Raw genomic sequence first — 24344 nt, 5'->3', positions numbered from 1 at the left:
GGTACTTGGCTAGAGGTCAACATATATGTGTTAGTTAAGATTTGGAGTATACATTTGAATTGAATTAATTTCTTGATTCTCTCAACTCACTTTCCTTATAAGCCTTATGCTTGTTGTCCCTGAATGGAATTTGCTCACTTAGGTCTGAGTGAAAGGTGTTAGGAGGTGTGCAGAAATCATTACGGGTGTTCAGCCAGGTAAGGTCTGGCTCAGACCAGTCCCCCCAAAATACATCTCAGTGGATGGGGAGGTTCCCAGCATCAATTAAATGCTTTATGAGTGCACTTGTGGTAAGATCTGATGTCTGCAAATGCAGGTGCAGCTCAAGTGAATTTGCTATAAATTGCCTAATCTGATGCCTGTCAAAACACTGTGTGGTTTATATACAATAGAATAAATATTGCATGTAAAATTATTTTGAATAATTTTTTTGATTTCTCCATGTTCATTTACTTTCACTCTGTGTACATTTCTCCGTGTTTTGTACTTAATAGCTTGTGCATCAGTTATGTTACTGAAAAGTACTACTCAGGAGATCTTTCTTGAAGCATCTGATGCATTTAATGTATTCAAGTGGCTTTAAAGATAGTTAAAAGATACACTAGGTATAGAATCAACTGTACTGTTCATATGGATGAAAAGGAACTGTAGTTCCTTTTCATCCATGTGAAAAGTATTTGCATCCATATGAAAAGCTCTAGTGCTGTTTCTCAATTTTTCTCCCTTGAACTCTTGGGAATTGCATTTGCTGGATGTTAAAACCACAGGAGGTATGTGTTGTTTTTCAAAGTAGCTGTAGCATTCCTCTGTTCACTCCATCTACCTGGTAGCTGTGTTATTTAAAGAAGCATGGGGATAGCAGGGCAGAGTGGTAGATCCTAAAGATTTTTTTTTTTTATTGTAGTTAATGAGAAATTAGTTTGTTTCTGACTTCCACCTAAAAGGAGCTGGCTTTGGTTTGATAAACAATGGGGAAATAATAGTTTGCTAAAATTGAAGATGGAAAAAAAAATGTTGAAAAGTGTATTAGTGGGTTTTTGCTCTTTTTCTGGTCCTTAAAAAGAGGTTGTATCGGTGGTTTAATTTATGTTAGCTTTAAATTGTACTGACAGTATGCATTTTGTCAGAATTTGTGGGAGGGGTAAGTGAGATAATTCAGTGTTAACCTTTCTGGAAAGGGTCTGCCAGAAGTAAGTACAATGTGCACACTTCTGATATGAAAATTCCTTGGGAAGAATGCATGAGGTTGGTTTCAAGTAATTCTTTTAGAAGACTCAAAACTACATTATTGAAAGTAGTTGTCTCTTTTTTTCTTAAAGTAGTTAGCAAGTTTCAAATGAGCAGTCTGCAGGTACTCAGAGGCTGGTAGGGGAGTGCCAACATGGAGAAAGTTTCTTGGATGAGGGCCAACATAACAAATGCAAGCAGGCAAGCTTTGTGTCCAGACTTGTGTTTCAGCTTATGCGAATGGATTTAATGTCCTTAGAGATCAGGCACTGTGGCATAAATTGCAGCAGAAGTACTACAGTACAATGTGCTTGGTTTCATTCGCTGTTGTTTTGATGTTGAAGGATTAAGGGGTGGGGAAAGGATCAACTACCCAGGATGCTCTGTTAGGAGGAGTAAGTGAATTTCATTGTCGTCAGAACTAGATTGCCATATGAGTTCTGAAAAGCGTTTGGCTCCTGAGGATAACTGCTCTAAAAATAGATTTGGAGGAGAGGTTTCTCTTGGGTCCAGTTTCAGGTTCCAGCTGAGCTGGTTTTAGGAAACCTGTTTGCTTCTGTTGCAAACAGGAGGATAGCAGTGAGGATATTTCTGCCTTCAGCATTAATTTTTGGATATACTGACACGCTCTCACTGTTGGTGGAAATCGAGCACTAATGTTATGGCTGACGACACAGGTATAATCCTAACCTTTTTTTTTTGTGAGCAAATGGAAAATGTGTACTTGCAAATACCAGTTATGTGTGATTTTATAATCAGCAAAATAACTGACTTACTGTTGTATGTTTTCTTGCCAGTTTGCTGTCTAGTCTGTGTTATAGGCTGCCTCTGTTCTCTTTGAATTCATGTTCTCTGGACTAGAGGTATTCCATGAATTTATGGCCGGTGGTTAATTGTAAATAATATTTTGCCTAATAGAGACTAAATTAACAGAAGACATACTGTTTTGTCTTCAAATATTTGACTTAAATGTTAATTTTAGAGAATGTAAAATTGTAAGGTGTCTTGAAGATAAGCTAAAGTGAAAAGGTTTTCATACATTTTTAGCTAGATGTGACTTATTGGGGGGTGGGTGAGGTATAGGATTTTATAGATTTGCTGTTGAGCGGTAGACCGTGCTTTAAGACTTTCTGATGTCTGCATAAAGACATCTGGTGGTGTAAGCACAGGCTTACCAGATATGGCAAGTGACCTACTTCTGGCATGCCTGGCAGCATGTGCAGGGAAAGGGCTTGAGTTGAGAATTAACTGTTTGGAATGAGCTCTGAGCCAGCTTCAGTTCTTGCAGTGTTTTGTTCTGACCCTGCTTGTAGCATTGTTTGTGCAGATCATAGGTAAATTTTTTGTTACATAACCTCCATTTATATAAAAGTGTTGTGTGATCAAGCCACCGTGCTTGAGTTGTTATTTAAGAGTTTTGTAAATAATTTTGCAATAAGGTAGAAAGCCTGAGAATAAAAATATGCCTTTTGGACTATTGCAAACTACATTCTTAAGGCAGAATCTATTTTTGAGGACTTTGCATGAAATGATCTCTTATACTGGAAAAAATATGAATAGTTATGCTTGATTCCTTAAATAAGTTGTATTTTCCTTCATTTTCCTGTTCTTCTGATAAGTAAAGCTTCTTTCTTGGAAGGCAAATAGCAGTAAATGGTAGAAAACAGTAAAGCAAATAAGTGTGAAATGCACTAAGATCCTCTTTCCTATTTGCTCTAGAACCAAGTTGCAATATGGAATAATTTAAACTGTTTTTAACCTAAAGATTTCATTTTAAATATGTGCAAAGCTTTCATTGACTGCCCTGCTACACAGGTGTAATGAAGCCCTGCTGTTACATACTGTAATTTTTTATTTCTCAGTATTAACATTACCAGTTCAAGAGTACTGCAAGTAATTTTCATACAATTGAGCATATTTCTGAATGCAGACTCTGCTTGTCTGTCCCTCAATTTTCAGGCTACCCCTACATTTCCCACAAGAGAGACATTACAATGAGCTGTGTATATGGATCCTGCATATATGTAATTAGAGGACTGTGCAGTAGCAAATGATACATGCTTGATGTGAGGCTAAGTTACCTCAGTTCCTCTCTGAATATTATTGGGCATTTGTGTTTAATGTAGAAAAGAAACTAAATAGTTGGTGTTTGATCTTTGAAGGGAGTAGTGTTAATAAAATAATTCTTTTTTTTCAGTAAAATGCTGAGCTGAATAAGCACTGTCGTGGGTCAGTGGTTTTTATATTGGTCTGAACTTTGTATAAAGCACAATGACTGTAATAAAAGAGTATTTTATTACAGCTGTAAACCTCCTGGCAAGCAGGGTCAGAGAGTACTTATATATAGTTCCTGTTAGAAAAACAAGTCAGTCACCCATCTCATTATTTATCTTTCAGATGCACCAATTTATTTTAAAAAACAGTTGTGTTGATATTTAGCTTCTAAGAGTATTTGTTGCCCTTTTCAATGATCAGTGTTGATAAATACATCTAACATTACTTTCAATTAGTATAAAGATAACTCCTTAGCTTATCACAATATTCATGACAAAGTTTCTTGCAATGTTCTTTACATCATGTAAGAAATAGTTTTGCTTGAATAACTGGGTCTGCATGTGGCTGAGCAGGCAAAAGTTGGGTTTTAGAATGGAATGAAGTGGAATAGACTAATGGACTTGAAACTGCAGCCAAGTAATTGGCCAACCCTTGCAGCAGTAATGTCAGGGGGCAGAAGAGCAGACCTTGAGCTTTGGAGAAGGCCACAGGCAGGCATCATTTTGTGTACATATTTATTTACTTATATATATATATATATATATATGTGTGTGTGTGTGTGTGTGTGTGTGTGTATATGTATATGTATATCCCTCTTTCACTAAAACAATCCTAAAACAACAGACTAAGCAATTTATGTCTTCTGTGGGGACAATGCCCGTTTGAAACTTGCTACACATATGCTGGGTCAAGGTCTTTTGCAATCATTTGTTTACAACTGTGTGTAATTTTTTATATATATTTACTTTCCATATGTGCAGTTATAAGTGAAACCATGATTTGTGTTATGTCTCTGTGTCATCCTTTTACTTGTATGTTCCATAGGACTGAAATTCTAGAGTTGTATAGCGTGGAGTGAATCTCTGCTTAATTCTAAGCATCAGGGAGGATGGTTTTAGTTGGCAAAGTGTTCTGAATTTGAAGTCTTACCCTTAACATAGTTCAGCTTTTAGAGTTTTCTTAGGCTATTTGAATTGTCACGTTGGTTCTGTAAGCTATTTTGACTAGTTTTGAAGCTTGAGTAATGAGAAATTCTTCTCTTGCAAAGCTTTTCTGCTGGCCATACTGGCCTCTGGTGGCAGTCTGGGAACTGCGGGGAACAAATGCAAAGCATCTCAAAAATGTGAAGCTCTGTGTAAATAGACATCAAAGGGAGGAGCAAGGCAGAATTTTCAGCTAACTTGTAAGACAAATTAGATGAGGGCTTTTGGTGTTTGGTTGGTTATGAGGCTTTTGCTTAGATAATGATCAAGCTTCTCACAGTAATTCACAGTGAAATGGAGAGCAAGTAAAGGTGGAAAAGTTTTAAAAAACCCAACCAACCAAAAAACTTCACAACAGCACCAAAACCCACCGTTGTTGCTTAAATGTCTTGTATTCTGTGTAATCATAAGCACCAAGTTTTATAATTGTATCTTCAATAACAATTTTCTAACTCTTATGTGCATTTTTTCTTCTTGCTTTATTTCAACAGAGACTAAGCATGGAGGAAGCAAGAATGGAAAGAAAGAAGGCCTCTCTGGGAGCTCATTTTTCACCTGGTTTATGGTAATTGCTTTGCTGGGAGTTTGGACATCAGTAGCAGTTGTCTGGTTTGAACTTGTAGATTATGAAGAAGTTCTAGGTAAGAAATCTAAATCTTAAGATTTTTCTGGTAATGTTAATGATATGCATTAAATGAATGCCATTTTATGTTTTTAGATAGATGATATGTCTACTGTAATGTTTGCGAATTATCTGCATTATAAGAATAGGCAGTATAGTTCAAAATGTATGTTTTAATGCTGAGCACTATTATGATGTTAAAATGGCGTTCTCATAAAAGGGTATGAACATCCTGTAGGATGTCTTTGTAACATGGATACTGTAGCTAATTTGAGAGGTCAGCTAAATATGCAGTTCAAATTTAAGGTCTCAGAAACTTGCAGCAGTGGTTGAAATTAGGCAGCTAATGTTAGCTCTGCTCTGATGCCTGTAGGGTCAGGACAACTGATCAGTCATCTTCTCACAAGTGAGATGTTGAATGACCTCAGTTTTAAGCTTATAGTGGTGATAATTGTATCTCAATATGACAATTTTAAGACAGTACCGCTAATATAATATTTAAGGTTACAAAGTAATATCTCAAATTTTAAGATGTATGTCCATAGGTACAGCTGTTTTCCCTGATGTTGTAGGATTCCACATGTACTTTTGCACCTGGTGGCTTTACAAAATTTACAAATCTGTTGGTACATGCTTTTTTTTTTGATCTGGACTGATTTTTTTCAGAAAAAATCTTCTGGTTTGAAACTTAACTGGGTCTAGTGATGCAAATAATGTTTTTTGTATTTTTACCATGCATGCAGCCAAAGCAAAGGATTTCCGTTATAACTTGTCAGAGGTCCTACAAGGTAGGATATTAGAGAAGTAAGCTTGCTTTACAGTGCCTTGGCTGAAAGTTTTGGTTTACTTTATTATGGTTTTAATTTTTTTTTTAAGAATTACTCTTCTTCTGCAATGACATGAAGCTCAGCCATCTCTCATCTGTCTCATTCTTCATGGTTTTGAAGATGATATAATTCTTATTTCTAGAGAGGTATATTTTGTCACCAGTCTGCTGTGTTTATCCATAAACAGATATGGCTCCTTTCTAATGGGTTGCTTCCATACAATGGTGATGAACTTATTTTTCTATTCTAGACCCAAGTCTAAATTTTTTCTTCCACAAAACTGATTTCTTATTTTCTTTGTACCATATTAAGAACTGAATTTCATTTATTTTGATAGCAAGAAAGCTCTACCTTTATTTAGAGAATGACAAGTGTAGTAAACTGTCAGACTATAAGGACACAAAATTTTGCAAGCTCTGCAGAGTTCTATCCTGTTAAAAGTTGTGTCTGAGTTTTATCAAGCCTAAAATTAGATAACTTTCTACTAGTTTGGTGGTCCCAGGATACTTCAAATCCTGGATACCATGCTTTTATGCTGAAACTTCTCTTTTAATAGAAACTGAGTTCTCCTTTTGCATATACTTAAGGCTGATAGAGCTGCAGTTTCAAAAACAAAAAGTGAGAAAACTGATTTGTTAGTCTTACATGAAAGGATGGACAACTTTTTTTGTCTGCATGGAAGGTTATGCAATTATTGGTAGAATTTGGGAATGGTTTTCCTTTGTCTGGGAAGTAGGCTGCTTACTTTCTCTTAACTTGGCACTAAAAACTGTATATCTGTATAGCTATCTCTTTTCCAACGATTTAGAATTGCAAGAAGCATGCAATCAGAAAACAAATGGCCATTGTTTTACAAATTTTTGTTTTATTATTTTTCCTCAAACATGTTGAATGTTTCTTGTGAACTTAAATTTTATTCTGAGCAAAGCATGTCCATGTCAAGTATGTATTACAGACTTGCTTTAAATCTACCATCTCCAAATCAGCACAGGAAAAAGACAAATTTGTGTTTGATCTCAGGAAATAAAGAAAGAAACTTGAAATATTTGTAGTATTTCCCAGAAAACTTAAAATGTGATTAAAAACAGATGGTCACAACCTAGCATTGACAGTCCACCATCGCACATTGAAAACTGCGCTGGACACAAATGGCCAAATGCCTAATTGTCTTTTCTTCCTCTCTTTGCACTTCTAGGCAAGCTTGGGATATATGATGCTGATGGAGATGGAGATTTTGATGTGGAAGATGCTAAAGTATTGCTAGGCAAGTACATATAAAGGGGGAACAGTGTATATAATATAGTTGGCATGTTCATGTTTTGCTTTTTATTTTTAAGTCAAAACAATATTTCTGGTTTGTTTGTTTGTTTTTTCCTAGTTTGAAAACTTGAATTCATTTCATTGTGATGGGTTTTTCCCTTAATGCAAGTTGTAGGATTGAGTGTGTACCTCACAGCAATTTTTGTTCTTTCTCTTCTAATGTAGCAATGCTAGTGGAAAGCATTTAATCTTACAGGATGATTTCGAAATTACATGGTTGATGCTACTGTATTGAATGTTGAAAGATGGTTGTGATAATCAATAAATTTATCAGATGCAGGACCTAAGATGCTTCTAGAGTGAAAACATTGTTTATGTTAACATGTTAAGCCAGGTCCATTTTAAAATTACTTTAAACGTGCCTTTGTACTTCTTAGATTACTATCTGTGTAGTGTATTTTTTGTATTGTCTTTCCTCTATTCTGAATTCTCGACAAGTCTGTTCATTTTTTTGGCCTTCAGAAACAGTACATGACAAGAATTTTTCTTCTCTGGCATTGAAACAGTGGGTTTAGGCTTCTGTTCCTTGTAATTTGTGAGATGTCTTTCTGCTGGCTGTGTATTTTCAAAGGGAAATTTCAATATTCAATCTCTAGACATGCTTTATGGTATTGTTGTTTACTTACATCTTTTAAAGCACTGCCTTCTTCAGCTTCAGTCAAGCCTTGGATAGATATTTCTTGCATACCTGATGGTAGAAATTTTAGTTAAGTTTGCTTTTCTTTAGATTTTCTTTAGCTGGTGTGTTCATATTTAAACCTCTGCTGAGCACACAAATCTGTAGAATTAAACAAATGAACAAAGCAATGAACCCCCCAGCATAGTAACTAACACTTGAACAGAGGACAAAATGGAATGTAGCAAATTAGTCAAAGTTATCAGTAGTACATTAGGGTATTATGGTTTGCTATTTCAAATTCATACTCCGTAAAAATCAGCTTGTCATAATTTTATTTTTGCTACTTTTTTCTGGAGAAATAAGTAAGTCTTTGGGAGGATGTGTGTTCATTTGTTTAATCCCTTCACAGTTTGTAGAAAACCCATGTAATAACTGAATTAGTTTGCAGTGGTGTGAATGTGAGAGTCACTCCAAAGAATCTCCAGCACTCTGAATGGCTACAGAGCTATAGACTGGGTGTTAATTATAACTGGTGACAAAGATAGTAGTTGGGATAATTATAATCCAAATCTTTCTCTGTCTATTATGTAGGGTATAGAAACTGGATATCCTTTTCTTGACAGTCATATACAGGCAGAAGCATTCTGCTGCTTTGTTCCATCTCTGTTTTATGCAGCCTGATATAGCTGGGAGTTCTGCCAGTACATGAAAGTGTTTCTATTCTAAGCTTGTCTTATCATGCATTCAAACCTTGTACTTCAAGTGTGACCTTAAAAGGTCACATATCAAAATTTATTTTTATTATTTTTGAAAAGCTGTTTAGAAATAGAATTTATTTTCATTTAAATTTGAGAATAATTTTAGCAGTATGAAAGAAATTATAGATTTTTAAGTTTTGTGACACTGAAAAAAATATGAATATAAAAAGATATTTTTTCCAATAACAAGCATGGTATATTATTAACTGAACTTGCCTGTAAGTTATTGCGCTTGTTTACATTTAAAATTTAATATGAAATAAAAAATGAGCACCACAATGCAGACAGAAATTATTTCATTGATGAAAAAACTGGAAGACTGGATTCCCTCTTGAGGAATTAGTCTTCCAGAATTAAGTCATTGTCGTAAAGGAAACTGAATAGTAAGCCTACTTTCTGAATATTGAGTGCAAAGCTCCTTTTATTTGTGAGGATTTTGTTAGGAAGGCTTAGTCCTTTCTGGGATTTTTTTCTGGGTCAGAATGCCATAACAGCAAGTGGTTTCTCTGGTATAAAAGGAGTTACTGCAGTTTGGTGTTTAATGATAGGAATTCACATGCTTTTTTCTCCTCTGTTCTTTAGCTATTACAACACTAGTATTGTGTATTGAAGTTGTGATATGTACAGTGGTTTAACGTTGTCCACTTCCATAACCTTTAATTTTCCCTACAAATTTCAAGATTGAATTCCATATTAATGAAATATTAAATATCTTTTAAGTTTAAATGAATTTAATTAACATTTTGAGAAATGCTTCTACCAGTAGAGTTTATTTTGTATTTCAAATAACGGTTTCAATAATTTTCTGTACTACTTGGCCATACTTAAATAGAATAATTAAAAGGTATAAAGGTATTATTTTATTTCTTGTTTGTATAAGGTATGATTGGATCTGTTCTTTTTTTATTTGCTGGAATCAAAGTAGGTTTTATGATTAGGTTCTCTTGAGGGATTTGTGTAATTTTCAAAAGGATGTGCGAGAAGTTTGTTCTTCCCCTCTTCCCCTACTCCCCATGTAAGAGAAGTAAAAAAACCAAACCACCTACACCCCCTCCTCCAGTCAACCAACCCCAAGTAATTATGGAGTATTATAGCATTTATTAAAAATTATTTGTGGTGGAAATGCAAACTTGTTGAAGCTAGTCTGCCATTATCTTGCAGATTTTGTCTTTTTCATAGATATTTCTGAGGTTCTGTTTACAGAATTCCTTCTGGTAATGGGAAGAAAGGCTTTGTACTCTGGTCCTTTTGGGGGCTGCTGTTTGCAGTACTTTGCTTCCCAGTTTTTGTCTACTTCACTCTGATTGTTCTCAGAAGGGTGTTATTCTTAGGGGGAGTGCTACACATCTGACCTTGTTTTAAATCAGTACAGTGCAGCAGTGGCTTCAGTGGTATTACCAAAAAAGTGGCAGGTACCGATGTCTGTTGTAATAGTGACTTTGTAGCCAAGCTGTTTCTTGTACTTCTGTCCCTTTTAACAAACAGCAATATCCTGAGAAATTCTCCTTAAATGGTTGCAGTAGTTTGTACAGTTTTGGAACTGCAGCTACAGAAAACAATCCCTTTATTGTTCTTGTGCATTTAGTTTAGAGTAGTCCAGCTATGCAGAAAATGGCAAAACCACATCCTCGTGTGTCAGCAGTCAAATGGTAATAAGCAGTAAAATCCAAGTAAGAAATCTTCCTTTCCTATGGTTCACCTACAGTAGAAGAATATCTTTGCAGGCAGTCACTCTGAGATTGCACGTTCAAAAAATCTTTAGTGAGATAATAGGTATTAAAAGAATGCTTTTGCACAGTTCAGCTGTTTAGGATAAGTTTCATGCTCTTTTCTATTTTTCTCATGTTCTACTGTAGCACTTTCAAATATTAAAGGTTGGCTTGTGCTCATTTTCATAAGAGATGTTCACAGGAGAAGAAAAGCTTTGTCATGTTAAATGCGTGTAGGGAAGTCCTGTGCCCTACTGATTGTGGTAACTATTTGAACGGGCAAATATTTTGACTCCTTCATTCACTTGGATTTAAACTGTCATGTTAAGACTTATCTTGAAATAAATTAGCTGTATCTTTGGAGTCCCTGCTTTAGTAGGATATGGTTGCTCTGCTTTGGTCACCATTTTCAGATACTTGCTACGATGCTTTTGTGAGCTTATCAGTTTTTCCTTTGAAAAGTAATTCTTCTTGATTAGGGGGGTGAATGAAGGAGAAAAACAGAGTATTAATGAGTTGGTGGTTTTTCTGTACTCTTTCATAGAAAGCAAGATAAACATATGAAATCCTGTGGTTTTTTTATTTAACAGGCTGAAGTGTTGCCTGAGGGTTTTTTTGGTTTTATTCTTGGGTTTATTTTGTTAAATTCAAAGGCCATTATCTTCATCTTGGATAATTTTTGCAAAGAATTGTAAAGAAAAGGTTTAGGTTTTTTTGTTTGTTCATTTTTTACAAAGACTGAAAGACATATTCTTCCAATTTTTGTGGTTCCTTTTGGAGTAGAAGAATTTTCAAAGAAAATATGCAGCTGTACTCCATTTTATAATTGTCTTATTCTTGACTTTGAGCAATAACAGGGGCATCTGTATGATTCTGTACGTGTGTACAAAAATGACTTATTGAGGTCTTTTGGGAGTAGTGTGTTGGGGTTTTTTTTGTTGGATTTTTTTTGGTTTTTTTCCCCATTTTGTTTTTATATGAGATTCTGACAGACTAGAATGACACAAGTATTAATTCTGCATTTATAGCTTAAATTGCACTTTTAGGATTTTTAGATTCAAGTTTCCCTTCTTATATTGAGATTTTGTTCTTCAATAAATATCCTTACTTCAGTTTATGTCTTTATATCTTGTATTATCCAAATTTTGAAAACAAATTAGAATAATTGAGTACTATGCATAAAGTTGTTTATAAAATTTAATTTTTATAGAACTAAGCCATGGAAGAAGTTGGAGAGGGATATTTATAATACCTTGATTGCCTCCTGGATTCAATCTGTCATTTTTAAACCTTTGGGCTATCCAGTGAAAAGTTAAAGAGAATGGCTGGTCACTCAAGTAGAGGTTCTGGACATCCAGGTACAAGGATGTGGAATATCATGGACTTGGAAGTTTCTTCAGAATTATCATTGATAATTTCACTATGTGCTGTAAGAAAAACGTGTTGAAATGTGTTAAATGTCTCTGCCATGAACTTCTCTATCTTGAATGTTTCATTAACCTGCATCTAATATTGCTTTGTAATCTGCATGTGCAACACGTTCACTTAAGATTTTATGTTTCAACAATCTGTCTTGAGCTTTAGCTCACTTTTCTGCTTGTCTTTTCAAAACAAATGAAGGTTTGTTCTGATTAGAAGTGGGGGAAATTCCTCCCTCTGCAGCTTTAAAGCGTACCAGTTATTGTTTGTTGTTGCCTGGTCATTTTGTTGTGCTTTTCCTAGAAGGGAAAATTTGAAATGTTATTTAGTAACAACTGTAAAACAGTGATTTTATTTTAAAAAACCGAACAAATGTAGGCAAGACCTCCCCCAAAGCAGGACGGGGAAAAAGCATTAGCCATGGCTTATTTGCACTTTACAATGCCATTTAGATCAGTAGGTCTTGTATCATAAAATAGTAACTTTTAATATTAAGGTCTGTAGCAGTGATGAGCTCATTCTTTGCTGTTCTGGCCTTCTCTACCTCAATTCTTTACCTTGCTTTAGATTTTCTATATAACAAAACTTATACCCTCTGTTGGCTACGTATTCATTTTTATCTGGTGTTCTGTATATCCTCAGGTGTGGAAATAATTCCTGAGGATAAAATACATCCTATAAAAATCTATCATAGAAAAAAATGGTTGAGAAACATGTTAAAAAAATGCAAAGCAAACAAACTGCAAATCCAGCAATTAAAATCCTCACTTCTAAGCAAAATCAAAATTCTGCATGGATAAGAATATTATCCTTAACAGTGTGTCAGTGATGAGTTTGTTTATAAACTCTTTGCTTTTAAATGTTATTCTCGGCCATCAATTGCAAGCTCTTAAAATTGAACATAATGGTTTAAAAAATAAAGAAAAAAAAAAGAGTGATTTTAAAGTAGCAAAAGATTACTGATAAAAAATTGTCTAAATTGGTGTGGAAAACCTAAATATAAATGGGTTCAGTTTTAGGACTAGGAAAAAAGGAAAGGAAAGCTACTGCTTTTTTTTCCTCTTTTTTTTTTTTTTTTTTTTTTTAGTAAGATTCTGGCATAATATTTTGCATGTTTATTGCCCAAATTATAGTCTGTATTGGAAAGATTCAACTTTCTTAACATCCTTCTATTTCCTAGTTAGCATTCCTCTAAAGACTTCTGTCTATGACAAGAGATGTCTTTCACAGATCCTCCTTTTACAGTTTCCTCTTTCCACCTAACTGCTGTCTCTTTTTTCCCCTTCCCTCTCTCTCTCTTTCCTCTATTCTTGTATAGGCCTGACCAAAGATGGCAGTAATGAAAATATTGATTCCCTTGAGGAAGTCCTTAATATTTTAGCAGAGGAAAGCTCTGATTGGTTTTATGGCTTTCTCTCATTTCTCTATGATGTATTGACTCCTTTTGAAATACTAGAAGAAGAAGAGAGCGAAGCTGCAGATGATGTTGATGGTACGTCACAGAATGAAGGGGTTCAGGGAAAAAAGACTTGTGTTATTTTGGATTTACAGAACCAGTGACTGAAAGACTAATTTGATTGGCTTTTGAAAATGTCCATGAAATCATCAACCTTAATATAGCAAGAATTTATGGCATTGAGGGAAACCTTCCAAATGGACACTCTAAAGATTGAACTAAAGTTAGCCATGCGATGCTGTTTCAGTAGTTGAAAGCCTTTCAATAATTTTTCCATTTTTGTGACAGGATGGCAAGTATTATGCAGGTGTGTAAATATATGTAGAATAAAATGTGTATCTGTGGTTGTGTAGTTGGTTTCTGTATGTGCTTCAATTTGTGCATTTTGTGCACAAAACTTACAAAGCTTAAGTGTAAAAATCTCTACTGTTAACACTATAACATTTGTCTTCTAGCAAACATTAACTGAAGCATTTTGTAACAGCCTTGATTATAAAATATTCTAGCATGACTGCATTTTGTAAATACATATTTTTATGTTAACCCTTGATATAGTCATGACAATGATAATTCTCTTGTGAAATATAATTTTAATAAATAACTTATTTTGTGATTCACTCGTTTCTCAGATAGGTTCTTTTTACTTGTTCAAAGAAAAGCACTAATTTATAAGTGCTTGAAAATTCTACAGAGGCATTTATTTTTAAGTTAGCTATCATCATGTATTCAGAATCTACACTGTCATATGGTTTATTCCCACTGATTAGTCTGTTTTCAATCTAAACCTTCTGTTATTTCTTTAATATGACAATCACATCACAAGGGCTGTTCCAAATTTCTTTTAGTTTCTAAGGTGGGCCTTCTGTGGAAGTGGGAAGCTATGATTATGTATTTCTAATGTAATACTGAATATATTAAAGACTAATTGAAAATTAGAATTTTATGTCTTCTATTCCTTGAGAAATTGAAGTATTTAATGTAGTTCTGCAAATTTGAGTCTTTTTCTTGTGAAACTGTTTTATGGCAGTTGTTCCAGAAATACTTTTCATGTATGTGGATTCTGTCTGCCATCATGAAGGTTTTGGTATAGAAAGGGCAGTTTATAATTGTGTCCTGCAGTTTGTATCAGGTATCAAAAGCTGAAACTGAGCTGTCATTTTAAAACATTAATAATGTACTCCAAAAAATTACTATTAAAATTGTATTAAATTGGTTTCTGTAATGCCTGCTTTGCTGAAGTTTGTATTGGTTTCCTAGATGAAGTTGACACCCAAGTTTAAACACTAGTAGTTGCAGGCTGAAATTTTACCTTCTTTTTAAAATAAATAAAATTTCACTTACTTTGGCATGCCATTTTTAAAGCAATTTGACATGCCTGTTTGAAAAAACTTGCTCTAGATCATCCAATCCAGGGTACTATATAATCTTTTAAAAGTAATAAAAATGTGCTAGTCTTAAGCAAGTGAAATGTTGTGATGGGCTGATACTGCTACTCAAGGTTTATGAATTAAATAGAGCCATGAGAGCATTGGTCACATTTTCTTCCAAGTATTTGAGGATTAGGATATAAGAAAGCTAACAGCATAAAAATGTAATGGATTTTAAAACATGATATATGAAGTATAAGGCAAAGAAAATAAATAAACCCATAAACATTATAAAAATAAATGCTAGTAGATCTGAAATATTACTCAGCAATTGTTAGCAAGTGCAAGAAACTTGCAGTGTCTGAGATGCAGGAAATAAGTAAGCTTGGGTTGTTTGGTTTGAGAATTTTCTGTATCTTAATTTAGAAGAATTCTTCTTAATTAGAAGAAGATTTGAATTAGAAATAAGAGTTTCATCACTGTTTTGGGATAATAATACCTCTCAATGTGAATTAAAAAATTGTCATGGAACACTGAATTCTATTGTAGGTGCTTCAGTAATGGAACTAGATAGCCAAAAAGAGAAGGGAAACATCTGCCTTAAGAATTCTGTATAATGAAGTTTGTACAAAATTTTTTAAAAATGAATTGATAAACTGGAAATTTTTCAGGTGAAATCAAGGTGGATTGCTTGAACCACGAGACAGCTTCAGGCACTCAGGTGATCAGTAAACAGTGAACTAGTTTAATGTGGGCTGCAGATATGAAAGGTGGGCCAACAGTTCTGATTTGATGTCATGCAACTTCCTTATTGGTTTTATTAAGTGTGTAGGCATCTGCTCAAAAGCAGTTATAGTGGGAATGAAGAATTTGTCAGGGGAGAAGGGATGAGGGGTGGATGCAAAGACCTAGTCTAAGTACATATCTTTCTAGGGTACTTCCTTTCTGGAAAACAGTCTTCTCAGAAGTGTTCTGTCTTGCCTGGTGTTGTTCCTGTTGAGTTAACAATTGAACCCTCACCTGTGGTTCTCTCTGGAAGTTTGGAATAGAGGAGTTTGGTTTTCATGTATTCTCTTACTGGTTGTGCTTACAAGCAGAACTTGGCTAGTAAGGATGGTAATAAGATTGAGTTGAATATTCAGTTATATCGGCATGGCAGGCTTTTTTGTTTGTTTTGTTTATTTGTTTTAAAAAAGGCATTTAAAAGAAAAAAACATTAAGCTGAATATGATATGCAAATAAGCAAAGAAAACTGAACAGTATCCCAATTTGCTTGTGAGTCTGCCTGAGGAGTTTGAAATTAGTTGAGGAACTTGAAAACTAGATTTTTAGTCTGATTGTTTCTGACTATAAAAATACAGACATTAAATTTTTTAAAGTATTTTTAAAGTGTGGGTTGAAAGCTGTGGCATTTTCACTTCTATTATGTTAGAATAATTGTTTTAGAGAGCAAGGCTGCTGCTTTCTCCTGCAGTTTCTGGTTTGAGAATTTAAAACAGGAGAAAAATAGTAGCAAACAATGTTTTTTTGGAATGTGTGTTTTTTCCAGTGTGTGGAAAATATATTGTTTAAGTGATCGGAACTTGCTAGGTTTTATACCTGGCAAGGAATGAAACTTTACTGATTTTATATTAAATTGGACATGTAAGTTTCATTAGATACCCTCATATTCCTTACAGTTGATTTATGTTTAGTTTTCGGAATGCCAGAAATAAATATCTGTGACTAAAATTGTAGTCTTCCAGTTTGTCCAGTGCTTTTAGAAATCTGTAGGCTGTTTCACTTTGTCATTTGTTGGTAAATGTTTGATATTTTAATTGCCAGTCTTCAAACAAAATACTGCATTAACCTTCATAGCAAAGCTTTTGCTTGCTTTCTTGTGATACTAATCAAAATAAATTTATAGGGGTAAAAACCCTTAATACCCATACATCTGAAATGGCTGAAAACTTTTGGAAGCTTTGAACCCCAGATTTCTGTGACCACCTTCAGCAGTATTTAATTTGAAGGTATAAGAGTGTTAAATGGCAGAGAGAAATCACAATGCTCATAATGTATAGAATAACTTTGAATTGAAGAGAATAAAAAATACAGAGATTGTTTGCATATCTTTTAAAAATTTTTATTGCAAAGATTTTTACCAGTATTTCCCCCTGCCCCCTTTAAAAAATTTTCATTATTAGTTAGCCTCAATTGACTGGCTATAGAAGAAATCAAATTTTCATGACTGTTACTGGTATAGGTTGCATTTAGATGCAGCATAAAAGAAGAATATATTGAAGCAAGAGAAAGATTTTAATTTAATTTCATGGTCATATGGGAGAGGTAAAACCCACCTGTATTGTAAATGTAATTTGGGAGCTGGGAAAGCTGCTCTGTACAGACCAGTCATTTTGGAGAGATGTGGTACTGTATTCCCTGTTTGGTTTCCATCAGATAAGCAGCCATCATAATGATGTCCCAGTAGCATGAAATACATTAAGTATTGTCTTTCTCACGGTCAGTTAGGATGTATATCTCAAGATGAGACATAATAATAAAGGCAAGATTTTCTTGTTGGTTTCTTATATCTGCTCATACAGGATGCAGCATAAACATCCATGACTTCAGGGAACAAAAATGCTTTCTGCCACGTGTATCTGATCTGAGTTTTTCTTCTGACATTAGGCAGTTAAATAAGCAAGACATATTAAAGCAATGTGTGGAGAATAAACTGAAGTTTGGTGTTTTGTTGTTTAAGAGGTTTTTATGCTAGTTGTATGAATTAAAACTCTTGCACTTGGAGAGTTGCAGACTTTGGTAAGACAGGCGCTCTGAGCTCAGTTAAAGGTAAGTGGGTGTTAGCTTTCTGTCAGTAAACTAATTTTGTTTAGCAGATGACCTTGTATATCTAATATAGCATATTATAAATGCACAATCATAGTAATAGTTTTATGCAGGGGGATGTACAAACAATCATAACTTTTTTCTGACTTGCAGTTCTTCTGGAAAAGGAAAATAAAAAGGAGAGAAAGAAATGTTAATAATGATTTTGGCTTACAGATTTGTATTTCTTCTTTTGGTACTGCAATTTTAACATCTTTTGCTAATTTTTTGTGTGGCTAAGGAGGTTCTTGATGGAACATCATAAATTAAGGCAAGAGTGTGCACACCAGCCCTAGTGTTTTAAAACTTGACACTTTATATTCTATTATCCAGGCTTTGCATAAATTACAGAAGTGTAGCAAGTGCTGTCTGTCAGCTGCCTTGTGCTAACCTGGCCCATGTGCTTTCTGCAGTAAGTGCAAAGTAGCTGCTCCCTTTTTCACATCTAAGTGGATAAACCACCTTGATTAGCTTACATTTGTTTCCTGGTGCTGCAGGTTAAAAGTGTTTATGCAGGTAGAGGTTGTTAAGATTTTGACTTAGAGGAGATTTTTCACATGGCAAAGCCTTTTGTCTAACAGGATTATTAAGTGAATAAAATGGTATCTGCACATGCCAGGTTTCTCAATATATTCTTAAAAATGAGAATGTTATTTGTCAACATCTGGGAAACTGCTCAAAAATTGAGAACTTTTTGCCTATCATTTTTGTTTTCAATGCTGATCTTTCTAAATAAAAATAGTATTTATATAGTTTTCTTCTGATGCTCAAGTTCTAAATCTCTGGTCTCACTCAGTGGTTGTTCGTGGATAATGTTCTTGAAGGTTTTTATGGGGAAAAATAGAGGAAACAACTGGACTTTGTTGCAGAATAAGAATGCTTTGTAATATTCCTGAGCTTCAAAAGGTTAGTTAAGATAGCAAGCTGACCACGTTTAAGCACTGTATGGAAATGACCACTTTGAGAGGAGTATTTAATTTATAGAATGATTATTTGAAGGAGGTATTTAAAAATATTTTAAACCTATCCACCTATGTTAACTTTGAACTCAAATTTTAATTAACTAACTCCAATAATAGCCATTTCTGACCTTCCATTATACCCACATTTGATGTTATAAATTGTATATTTTCTTCTTGCATTGCCAGCATTGGACATTTGTAATGTGGGATTGAATGGAAAAAAAAGAAGGAACTTAAAGTGTGAAGCCACTTGAATTGGACTTTAGAATAAGAGTCCGCAAGTTCAACTACATGATTTATAGAATTCTGGACATTTGTTTGTGTGTCCCCGTGCTGTAAGAGCCTAAGTCTTGGATGAATTCCCTTAGGTGCCAGATTTTGTCACATGCCCTGGACATTGCTGTCTTGGAAAACCGAGTGGTTTGCGCACATCTTGCTTCAGCATAATTGGGGCTGACAAGTAAGACTTTCCTGTGCTGTAGGGATTTCCCTTTGTAGTGATCATGTCCAGATGGGAATCAAGATGCAGCAGGATTTCAGTCTTGCGATTATTGCAGAATACTAATGTTTTAAAATATATTATTTTAAATATATAAAAATATATATTATATATTTAAAATATATTATTTTACATACTTCTCTTGTGAACAGGTCTATTAAGATGTTAAAGTTTACATGATTTATATAGTTATGTCATGAATTGATTATTTGCTGTGAACTTTAGTGCTATTCATTGCATAGAAGCAGATTGAAACAAAATTACTACTTGTGTGAATATTTAACAAGTGAAATAACAGTAATCAGTAACAAGCTATTACATAATCTTTCACCAAAGTGAATATATGTTTATTTTAAAATAATTTGAAATATCTGTATGAGAATTATTATGTATATTGATATTTGTAAAATTTTACAGTTTTCTTTGTCGACATATGCTTTTAAGATTATCTTAAAATATCCAGTAATGTTTAATTTTAATATGAAAAGTGGGCAGGGGGTGTAAATTTAAATACGGCTTTGTGCAACTTTTCTGAGTACCTTTTATTGTTTATATTTTCACTGATTATGTAAATGAAAGTTGGAGTCTGTTTTTCCTTTTATATGAAAAAAAGGTTATTCTTCCATACACTGCTTAGAAATAGTAAGACCGATTAATGGTTTTAGTCAAGTTAGAGCTCTGGACATCAGCAATGGTGGTAATCTGTGAGGGAGGAGCTCAAAAAGACTCATATCCCAGGTATGAATTTGTAAGGAAATTAATCTAAAGCCTGTATTTTCACTGATTAACCTTTTTTAAAACAATTTTGGCCATAATGTCAACACCTGATATTTTGAAAACGTGTAGTATAGAAGTTAGATGCAAGGTAATTACAATTTACTTTGCATTTAAATTCTTTAATTTTATGTTTTCATTTTTTTAGTATAGGCTATTATAGTATTGTTTGTTTCTTCAGATTAAATGATCTATGGCACAGTTTAGGTAGATACTGTTTTCTGGAAACCTAAGCTCATGGTGCAAATGTTCAGTGTAGGTGTTTTGTGTGTCTGAATGAGAAGCCTAATGTTGACGCATGGGAATATTTCTTCTCATTTAATAAGATTATGTATGAGTTTAAAAATACATAGTTACTGTATCTTTTCAGTTTTTCTTTACTTTCTAGTTGGCTTTTAGATAGCAACTTACATGATTTTTGTGGTCAAAATTGCTGTGTTTCTGGGATTAAGTCTTAATCCACAGCATCATGATAGTGATAATCCAGACTCTTTTAATTAGATGAAGCTATTAAAAAGATGAAGCTAAATATTATTTGTATTTTTGGAAAGGCTTTTGCCTGTATGTTTCTTGTGGTACTAGCTATAAAGTACAATCAAGAGGCTGACTGCTCTCAGTTTGTTAGCTACAATGGGAAAAGAAGACTAATTGTCTTAAGGAGTCTGAAGTAATGCAGTTAAGTATTTTAACTCTAATGAACTGGCAGCTGCTTTTTAGACCTGAGCAATACCTTTGCCAAAACATTTTTTTTCCTTTGGATAAAGAAACAGATGTTGTAATTTATTGTAAGAAAACAGTCAGTTTCTATACTCTGCAATACCTGTGCACTTGAAGGCCTTTTGAGTTAACATGTTTATAAAATATTTTTAAAGTTTTATAGAAACATAAATTAGTGCACTTGAGAGGGAACTGGCAAATACTTTGCCGAGAAATCAGAGGGGGTGTTGGTTATAATTATGTGGCAGCGCTTGTCTGGAGAGAACTGAGCAATCTCCAAGTTCAGGTGCTTCACAAGTAACATCTGGTAACGTGGTACTTTTCTTTGATTAGTTAGTCTTTCACGTCAGTACTTGTGATAGTCCTGCAACTGAAGTTGCTTTATTTTTAATGAGTTAGTATTTTGTATTTTTCCATAGCATTGCAGTGTGCTATGTTAAGTGAACTTTTTATATAAGATGGCAGGTTGGAAAATTTAATGTCAAGTTTATTAAACACCACAAATATGCTCATAACCTATTTCCATTTTGCAACTAATTAGGTGAGGAGCCAGGAGGGGTAGCCAAGAAAAAAGCTAAACTCAAAGGTATTTTTAATGTTCTTTTTCATGCAGAACTTCATGCAGATAGTGATGTATGAAATGCATGTGCATTACAAATACAACTGTGGGTTATAATGTTTACTAATACTAGCTATGATGGCTAAATATTTTCTAATGGTGCAGCAAACTATTGTTCTTGCAAATTGTCAGTGTTTTCTTTTACTTCCAATTGAAATTGAGTGGCAATGCAAGTGCTTTCCTAACTAGAGATGATATTTCGTTTGTGTGGATTTTTTTTACAACAGGTTTCTTGTTTGGATTGTAAGTAGTTTATGATAATCTGATATTCTGCATGTTTTTAAGTAAGATTTTGCTCCATGTGAAATCCTCTTTATCTTCCCTGAATTTATGATACCATTACTACATTGTAATTGGACTTGAGTGCCTCAATTCTTCTAAGGCTGTGCTTTAATAGTTTCATCTATTTTTTTTCCTATGAGAATTGAAATTTAGGCAAAGTCCAATAACTTCCCCATTAATATTATTTGCCGGATTGATTGCAACATTTTCTGAAAGCTTAGCATGGGATAGCTTGCAACCAATTTATGCCATATATTTTATAATTGCATTGCTGTATGAACAGGTCATAGTGTTGAAGACAAAAAAAACTAATTAGCCTCAGCAAACACCAAGGTACAGGGTGTACTTCAGGTGTGTAGCTTTTTATATCTGCTCAGTTATCTCTGGGCAGCATGAGGCTATGGAAACAGTCTCTATGTTACATTAACCACATATAGACTGCAAGGTGTTTTTTCCTAGCAGTATATGAAAAATGCATGCTGTTCACCATACAAACCTTCACGAGGAAAAAAGTGTATTTGCTAAGAAAGTTTGCTGCTCATTTCAGTGTGGCTTTTCTCAGCATCTTGCATCAAGTTGAAATTTTTAGCATTTGTTTCACTTTGTGCTTGGTATAACTTGGTTGCAAACTGCATGTTTCAAAGAATGTAATAATTGTCACTTAGCAATTCTTTCCTGAGTTTTGAGTTATTTTTCATTGTTTGATATGAGAATAAATAAATGGCATATTTCAAATATTTTATGTCAAAAACCATTTGGAAGGAAATATGATGTCATTCCCTTTAGACTGAACTATGTAATTGAGTTGTTCACTCCACAGAAACATTGCACAGCAGCTAGAGGCAGACCTGCTTTTTTGCCTCAGCAGACTGCAGTTTCTCTCAAAAGTCTGAATAAAAATAGAGCTGTTTATATATAGAAGTCATTATCACTTTCTTAATAATGTGGGAGTATTAATTTCAAAAATAAATGCAAATATTGCATATTGATTTAATAGAAAAATCTCTGAATTTTACTGAATTAAAAATTCCTTATTCTGGAGAATTCTACTGGTACTGACAAATATTTTCAAAACTATGGCAAAATGGAAGTAAATATTAAACGTTAAACATATTGAACATAAATTTCAAGGCTTCTGTTCTGATTGTTCTTATGACATATTATCTGTATACCCTGTCACAGCCAAATGTGAACTGAAGTAGAGAAGCACAAGTGACACAACTCCAAAACTAAAACAAAGAAAAAAATGTTACTGCTAACTGAAAAGCAAAGTTGTAAGAAACTATTTACAATTATTGCTTTGATTTATTTCACTGAGTTTAGTCTAACCCAGCTAACGTTTTTAGATTTGATTTAATTCATCAGGACATTGCTGTTTCTTATTACTTGCACTTCTCAATATGTACTTCAGTTACCTTTTTTAAGTCTTTGCTTAATATGAGGTAGCAATATCAGTAAACCATTGTATTATAAATTTGTGTAATAATGTTTATAACTATTACGCTGTTGTCAAAGGTTCAAAATTTATTGTGATTTTCGTCCTCACAGGCAAAAGTGGTTTTTAGCATTCTGCAGAAGTTAGCAGTAAGATAACAGAGGCATGGTTTTCTCTAGATTAACACTTCATTTGGATGCAGCTGTAGTATAAGCCAAGGTTATTTGCTGGCTGCATGGTGTGAGATGTTCCTAAAAGTCAAAACTAATTTGTTTAAATTGCTTAAAGCTTAGGAGTTAACTATACAAGTTTAAATCTAACAAACATTAAATAATAATTTGATCAAAGTTTTTACATGGTTGTTCATAAGATGTGTTTTGCCTAAGAATGGTTCTCTTATTGAACATTTCCTCTTTTTTAAAATTAAAAACTAAAAAGTAAAAGAAGCTATTAAAGAATCACTCAAGAAGTTAAGGGAGAAGCAGGAATCCAAAAAGGAGGAAAATGAAGAAGAAAAAAAGAAAACCAGGAAAGGAAAAGATGCTACTGATCGAAAGGACAAGAAAGCTGTTGATATGAATAAATTAAAGAAAGATTCTGACAAGGCTAAAAGAGACAGAGGAAAGGAAAAAGGCCTAGACAAAAGTACGAAATCCAAGGACACTACAAAAAGATCAGCCGGTGAAAAGGATGGCACCGTTCAGGTGGGAAAAGACAAAGAAACAAAAAAGATAGTTAAAAGCCAATCCAAGGAAGACAAGAAAGAAAAGAAATAAACAAGAGTTCCTGTTCTGCTAATGAGGAACAGACCTCAAGAATGTAAAATTCAGCATATTTATATGAATGTGGTAAATATGGCAATATGAAAATAATGTTTTCTGGAAATAAGTGTGAACTAAGGCTATATATAATATTTTTTTTAAAAACTTTTCAGTGTGTACTGGTATTACAAACACAAGGCAGAAACATCTGCTGTGAATTCAAGTATGTACATATGTTAATGTGCCTGGCTACCAATGTGTATTGAAAACATTCAAATGTCAAATTGATGCCAGTTACTTCAAGTCTACTCTAAATATGGGTTTGGAGGTTTGTGATTGGTTTTTTTTTTTTTCCTTTCCTTGTTTACATGTATTTGCTTGATGTGGAGATGAAAGTCAAATGTTCTATATGAAATGCAAGTTTAAAAGCAATATTAACAGGCTTACCTGGACACATGTAGTGAAAACTCATAAAATATTTCTATTTCACAGAAACAACCAAGAGGAGCATTAAGGGACTGTAGTGTCCATTATTAACCCAATAAATGTAATTTATTCTCTGCCAAATTCTTTCCCTAAGGAAACTGGTTTTTTTCCTGAGAAAACTATTTTGTACACAAATAGTAAAACCAACTTCAAAGTTGCACTTTATCGTGAGACCTCAGGGTATACTCAATCAAAATGTTCCTACATTTTTGTCTTTTGATCCCATGACAATATGTTTCTGCTTTTCTTCCATTCCCTATTTACTTAATTATTTTATTTTTCCATATTTGTGTTGGAAATCTTGATTCATTATCACTTTTTATTTAACTGTGTCCTGATTTTTTTTCCAAGTTTGCCAACCTT

The 24344-nt window shown here is 33.8% G+C and overlaps 1 protein-coding gene across 8 annotated transcripts in view; it reads left to right on the top strand.

Moving 5' to 3' along the window:
* Positions 1-24344, top strand: part of ASPH (aspartate beta-hydroxylase) — a 112121-nt gene that overhangs the window by 11883 nt on the left and 75894 nt on the right. For 5 of the 8 annotated variants that reach the window (XM_059861130.1, XM_059861115.1, XM_059861097.1 and 2 more), the window contains exons 2-4: positions 4976-5125; positions 5850-5894; positions 7129-7197. In XM_059861130.1, the coding sequence (XP_059717113.1) occupies positions 4976-5125; positions 5850-5894; positions 7129-7197 (264 nt within the window). Of the gene's footprint in view, positions 1-1637; positions 1905-4975; positions 5126-5849; positions 5895-7128; positions 7198-24344 lie in introns of those variants that run through there. The other 3 variants (XM_059861109.1, XM_059861122.1, XM_059861103.1) reach the window with 3 other exon arrangements.

This window comes from Haemorhous mexicanus, chromosome 1 (genome assembly GCF_027477595.1).
Source record: "Haemorhous mexicanus isolate bHaeMex1 chromosome 1, bHaeMex1.pri, whole genome shotgun sequence".
Taxonomy (NCBI): Eukaryota; Metazoa; Chordata; class Aves; order Passeriformes; family Fringillidae; genus Haemorhous; species Haemorhous mexicanus.
The sequence above is the reverse complement of the archived record's forward strand: the minus strand, read 5'-3'. Positions and strand labels throughout refer to the sequence as shown.